The sequence below is a fragment of the Antrostomus carolinensis genome, unplaced genomic scaffold (genome assembly GCF_000700745.2).
Source record: "Antrostomus carolinensis isolate BGI_N321 unplaced genomic scaffold, ASM70074v2 scaffold42280, whole genome shotgun sequence".
Lineage (NCBI taxonomy): Eukaryota > Metazoa > Chordata > Aves > Caprimulgiformes > Caprimulgidae > Antrostomus > Antrostomus carolinensis.
Genome location: NW_010289892.1, coordinates 1 through 6,496, shown reverse-complemented (window position 1 = coordinate 6,496; position 6,496 = coordinate 1). Strand labels below are relative to the sequence as shown.

Genomic DNA, 6,496 nt, shown 5'->3' with positions numbered 1-6,496 from the left:
AGAAAAAGGGGGTGGGAAAAACCCCAGCCTGTCCCCCAACCCCGCAGCTAACCCAGAGCAAGAAACAGCCTCCGTCCCACAGCTAATCCTGACCAAAACCAGCCACGAGAACAGCCCTGGAGCTCAGTCTCTGCAGGGCTGTGCGAGGAGATGGACAGATACAGCACCAGAGGCGCTTCATCTTCCTCCTGCCTCGGGCAGCAACTTCCCAGCCCTCCCAATTAATTTCTCAGGGGAGTGGGAGGAGCCTATCAGCAGCATTAATTAATGAGGCAGATGAACTAGATCTCAAGGAGGAGCCATATGGAGGTATTTTTTTTAAACTCCCCCCTCCCCCAATAAGCTGCCCGAAGCTCCCACTGCTGGTGCAGAAGTGGCCGATGACTCAGGAGTCATGGGCGGGAGAGAACAGAGCCCATCTTTGTCTGCAGCCGCCAGCAGAGGGGACTGGGAGGGGATGGATGGGCACGTTGGCCACGGCACAGCGGCTGCTCAAAGGGCTCGTCCCCACACAGGGGCTCAGAGCAAGTGATGAAGTTTCCCTGACCAGGGGCAGGAGGGACACAGCACCTCACTGCCCCCCGCAGCAGGATGGGACCTCCGCTCCCCCCCGCGAGCCAGAGCCTCACTCACCTCTTGTGAAAGGTAGGGCAGAACCTGCGCACAGATCCCATTTAGCCTCTTGACAATTTCAGCCTGGAACGTGGGAAGAATGGAGAGCAACGGCATCAGCCAGCTTGGGACTGACCACCCTCAGCACCGGCGGCCCCACCTTCACCCTCCCCGATTCCCAAACAGCCCTAAGGAAGCACACTCCTCTTGGAAAGATGCTGGCAGTGTCCTGGTTCCAAGGGAGGGGGGGGGGTCTCCTCGCCCCTAAGATCCCTCCCCTACATCATTAAGTGAATCCGTGCTGCTGACTGCAAAGACCCTCTCTGGGTCTCCAATACTCATTTAACAAATCGAGAGCAACCAGAGAGGAAACATTAGAGACCCAGGTGGGGATGTATTGAATTACATCTGCCATGTGGACACAGACACGTGTGCTGCTGAGACCCCTGCTCTGCCCCACAGACCTGCTGCTCAGCCTCCTCAGACTCCCCCTCCCCACTGCCAGACTCCCCATGGCCAAGCTGCAGGTCTGGGGATATTGAGGGGGGACCACAGGGACTTGGCAGCTTCTTTGCTAGCCTCATGCAAGCAGGTGGCAAATTTTGGTGTGTCAAATGCTTTTCTCCTGGGAACAAGTAAAGCTACCAACTCCTTTCAAATCACTTTCCAATGGAGTCAAAAGAAATAGAGAGACAAGGGGTTAAAGCATACACCAAAACCAGCCAAGGGGGCCCCACCAGCACCCCAGGGGAGAGGACTAGGCTGAGAGACAGTTCATGGGACAGCAGTGAGGATTCGTGGCTTAGATCCTTTACCAAGATGCAGGTTTTCCCAGGGAAGCCAGTTTCATGGGTTTACCAATGAGGGTGATGGGATGGAAGGTACCAATGCCTTTGTGGGGAGCAGAATTGTGCTAAGAGGCTTATAACTGAGCCATGACACAGATGACTGTGACTGGAAACTGCAGCCACATGGAGTCAGGCTCAGTGGAGGCTCATGTTAACAGCACAGGTAATTAGCCACTGGGGATAATTGACAACTTAACCACCAGTGAGGGTAATGAACAAACTTATCCGGGCTGCAGCAGAGGCTCCATCACAAGGAGGCTTTCTGAGAAGCTCTGCCATCACATTACCTCATCACAGCCCAAGAGAAGTGCTCTCTGGCCTAACTGCAGCAAGAGCCTGGGGGAGACAAAGGGGTTTCTCATGTCGGGGTGATCACAACGAGCCTTCCCAGGCACTGGGGAAGGCAGCAGGGCCAGGAAGCCACCTGGGGCCTGGGAGGAAGGTTGGGAGGGATCTGGGGTCATCTCCTGCCCTCCACACCAGGCTCACATCTACCTACTGACTCAGCCACAACTCCACATCCTGCCTGCGCTGCTTTGCCTGGTGTTTAAATACCTGTTCAGGCCTTGGGGAGAGCCAGAGCTTGCCCCCAGCCTGGGGTGGGAGCCATCAGTCTGGCACTGTGATCCTGAGAGGTGGGGGTTTCCCTGCATTTCAAAGGCAGCTCTGACATTTTACAGACTCATGGCATTTCTAGTTCCTGAAATACCACTAAAATGACAGAGGGCAAAGCACAGCAGACAACCCACCCTCCCCAGGACTCAGAGCACTTGGAAATGCCGTCCCCCTCCCTACCTGTTTGTGCATTTCAATATTCAGCCCGTAAGACATCTCGTAATACTGTAGAGTGGGGAGAAGAGAACAACAAAAAAAAATGGTAAGTCAAATCTCCACCAAAAGATGCTTCATCATACAGCAGTGCTGGGAACTACTCCTGCTTTCCTAGCAAGGTCTTCTACAAAGGCTGGGCAAGGATGGAAGGAGAGAAGAGTCCAGCCCTAAGAAGCAAAGACAGCAGGAGGCAAACACAGGCAGAGACACGCTCCAGGTCCAAGGCAGAAGCATCGAGCCCAGGCGCTCCCTGCCCACCCTGCTCCAGCCTCACACTGCTGCAGACAGAGATCTGGGAACTTGCTGACTGGGCCCCAGGCAACGTCCCTCACAGACACTTTTCAGCAGTCCACGTCAAGGTGAGAGCGAGTGATGCTGCTTCAAACCTGGGAGGTGGCTCAGGGCTCCACAGACTTTCACATCTACAGCCAAACGAGGCAGCCTGACTCTACAAGCTTTGCCTAGCCAATATCCTAAAGCCCACGTGGCTGCTTCAGCAGCAAATGGAAGAGATCACAACTGGGCTTCATTTAGCAAGTAACACATCCAGCTGCACAGTTCCAGCTGTGTGGAAAAAAAAAAAAAAACACCCAACCAAAAAAACCAACCACAAAAAAAACCCCAACACAAAAAAACCCCACACAGAAAATCCCTGCAGAGCAGCAACAGGCAATCTATTGGCAAGAGAAGCTAATTCCTGACCCCTGGAAGAAGCTGTTTTAAGGCTGATGTTTGAGAGTTTAGAAATCTCCTCCCTCAGCTCACAGGCTGCAATCCTGATTCTTCCAAAGGGAAGGAAAAATCCATATCCACGCTCATTTAATTCAAGATCACTGGCGTGTTGGTACCAATGCCACAAGTCTGAGAAGTGCCCAGCTCAGCATCCCCACAATCTCAGTCTGCTCAAACACCGTTGCTGGCTCTGGAGGCTTCTTTGCATTCTGAAGACAGCAGGAAGCAGAAGCCCGACCCCTAAGCTGCTAATTGTGACTTATTCAAAAATCAGAGCAGCTGTCGCAGCTCTGCACATTCACAGAAACCCTCCTCTGCGCTTCCCGTGACTTGCTGTGAGCGACAGCAGCTCTGTGCAACTCCAGCCCAGCCACGCAGACAAGGCAGGAGCTGCTGCGCCTGCAAAGCCTCCAGTGCTGCACAATGAGCAACAGCCCTGCCCCTCTGCTGCTGACCTGCTGATGGGAACCTGAATGAATTCTGGTGACCATCAGCATTAAGGGGGGGGGGGGGGGGAACTAAAACCAAAAAAAAAAAAAAATATCATAACAAACAAATAAACAAATCTATCTCAGCCCCACCTGGAGATGAGAGTCTCCAGGCAGGCTGCAAGGCCCAGGAAGCAATCCATTATCAGTGAGAATGGGGCAGGCTTCTCCATTAATATAAGAGGAAAGCTCTGACCTCTTCTCCTTGGTCCCAGCCCCAAGCATACCTTGCTCCTCACAGCCTTGGAGCCTGGACACACAGGCAGTACAGGAGGATGGAGGGACCAGCTCCCTTATTTCTGGTTTTAAAGTCCTCGCTCTCCCTGAAGAGCTGCCATATTAATTTCTACACCCTCTCTCTTCCCTCTAGGGCAGGTGCAGCTAGCAAGCAGGCACCAGCCCATCTTTATGGACAGTATCCCAACCTCCTGTTAACTCCTTGGAAGAAAAGGAACAGATCCCAACCTTGCCTGGCATCACTCCCCTCTGCTATGAGGGCTTCTGCACACGTGGGAAGACAGAGGCACCACCTGGTAGGCAAACCATCACCCTGCCTACAAGAACATGGCTGTTTCCTGGTGGATTTCTCTTTAGCATTCTGGCCAAGCCTGCTGCCCATGTGTGGCACGTCTCGTGCCTTTACCAGGCACTGCCCTGGGATTTGCACACTTTGTACTGGGACTTGTGCACCAGCAAGATGTGCTAACGCTTAACATCATGGCTCTGCAAGGCTGCTGGGGTCACAAGAAAGTGTGGAGAGTTTAGCTCTTGCACAGCAACTGGTTTCTGCTTCTAATTCCCACCAGGCTAGTGGGGTTTCCCAGCTTCAGAACTTCTCAGAGCACTGATTTTTCTTTCACTGGCCATGACTCTCCCAGAGTCCCCAGGCACCTGCACACCAGCACCTTGCAGCTCCTTTGCAGGTGCTTAAGAGCTGTCACCTTCCCAAGGGCACAGGCAGTGAGGACAAGCAGCCAGTCTGTACAAGGCCAAGGGCCCCATGGCCACCCATCAAGCAGCCAGACACTGGGCCCATCCGTTTTCTACATCCAACAATTCTCTGCTACTTCCCTGCACTTCAACAATACACTGCACGCAGACAACACCCACACAAAAATGCCCTGTTTTTCAGAAAAGCCAACGCTAGCCTTGCCTAGAGACCTGCCTCTCCACGGGGCAAAGGCTCCTGGCCAGGCAAAACCCAGGCAGAGGCACCTGCTCAGCACTGCAGCCCCCACCCACGCGCTGTCGGGGCTGGTCCTTACCATGACGTAGTGACGCTGCATCTCCGATTTCTCACTGGCTAGTTTGTCACATTCCAACTTCAAGCTGAAAAGTCAGAAAACAGTAAGAAAACCACAAACAGGAGGTGAGAGAGTTGATCGCCACAGAGCAGCTGCTTCCTGCACGGCCTCATCCTGGCTTCTCAAGACACTGCCAACCCAACTCCAAGGGGTGGCTGGAGCTGGGTCACGGGGCCCACTCCCACCTTCCCAGCTGGAGTCCCACCAACACATGTTCAGAAGCAGTGCAAGGCTACCCACCAGCTGGACGTTCCTCAGGCAAACCTTGCCATGGCAATCCTTTCAGCTAAAGCTGGGCAGGAGCAGAGGTGGCTGCCCATCGAGGGGTTTGCCTTTTCTCAGCTGATCACTGGCAGCTGGGGACAGCTTCTAGCACTGGCCTGGCTGCAGCACTCAAGAGATGCCCCAATACAACCTCAAAATCAAAGCCAGATCCGTTTCCGTTTGGTGGGGAGGAGGCCCAAGTGCAGCACATCCCTCTAGAAGAAAGGATTTTTTTTCTCTCCCCTTGGTTCTTCACACCCTTCAGACAAAGTGCTGCTGCTCTCAATCTTTTATGAGACTCCAACTCACCAGCCGAGCAACTGCAGCCGGCATGTGCTGCGGTTTTATGTTTCAAACAAGAAACAGCTTCACCTACAAAAAACCTGCTTCTTCTCAAGCAGATTAAGTACTAGGGAGTGGGGGGGGGGGGGTTTTTTTTCCCCTCCAGTGGGCATGTTTCTTGGGTGTCTCGCTGGCACTGCCCATAGACACGGGAACACCAGGAAATGGCCATTTCCCAGCAGTTTTTCTGTCCACTCCTGCCAGAACGGCAGCACCACAAACCTGTGACCTGGCTGCCTGGCAGAGCCCGAGCCAGGGGAAGGCAGACAGGGAAGTCACAGCCCCACGGCACACGCCGCTAACGGTGCCTGGCAGCCTGCTGGGCTGTAGCAGAGGGCATCACCCAGCTGATTTAACCCAAGAGCTTCACCTTTATTTCAGACATGCACACACTCAAGGCAACAAGAGTGTTCCAAGCCAGCTTTTGGGTCAGCAGGAGTATTTCCACACACACACACCTGCAGAAAAGTGGAAGCTTTTGGATTTAAGCACTCCCTGCAGCATTCGCTGTCCAAGAACGGCAGCCAGCAAGAAGAACCAAGGAAAACTCCCAGCAAGGCAGGGGAGGCCTGTTTTTTTTTCGCTGCCCAGTAACGGCAGCCAGCAAGAAGAACCAAGGAAAACTCCCAGCAAGGCAGGGGAGTCCTGGAAAGCCTCTGCACTGTCCTGGCTAAGCAGCGCTCGGAGGAAAGACCTTGGCTGGAGAGGGAAGATGCACGTTCTCCTTGCTGGGCTCCCAAATGGACACGACTAATCCCCTGCCTTGGCTTCTCCTCTAGCCAAGGGTGACCTGAGCCACATGACCCAAGGAGGGTCCCTTCCGTGGTGTTCCCGTTTGGTCCGTGCAGCCAAGGGACGAAGCAGAAGAATCAGAATGACTCCTGCCCTTCGTGCCCCCGGCTGCCAGTCCCACCGGGCAGACCCGGGCTGGGCCGGGCACGGCGGCGTGGGGAGCACGTACCTGTGGTACTGGGCCTGCAGGAGCTGGAACTCATCCTTGATGCGGTCGCAGGAGTCGGAGGTGGTGAACTTCAGCTGCTGCGGCAGGTGAGAGGAGCCCTTGAACGACAGGAGA

At 54.2% G+C, this 6,496-nt stretch overlaps 1 protein-coding gene across 1 annotated transcript in view; it reads right to left on the bottom strand.

Moving 5' to 3' along the window:
- The window catches only part of TLE5 (TLE family member 5, transcriptional modulator), a gene marked incomplete at its 5' end in the record, with an annotated part of 8,220 nt that extends 1,728 nt beyond the window's left edge, over window positions 1-6,492 (bottom strand). Inside the window, 4 exons of the mRNA XM_010171761.2 lie at window positions 634-696; window positions 2,256-2,300; window positions 4,777-4,840; window positions 6,383-6,492. Of these exons, the coding sequence (XP_010170063.2) occupies window positions 634-696; window positions 2,256-2,300; window positions 4,777-4,840; window positions 6,383-6,492 (282 nt within the window). The remainder of the gene's footprint in view (window positions 1-633; window positions 697-2,255; window positions 2,301-4,776; window positions 4,841-6,382) is intronic.
- Window positions 6,493-6,496: the final 4 nt, after the last annotated feature.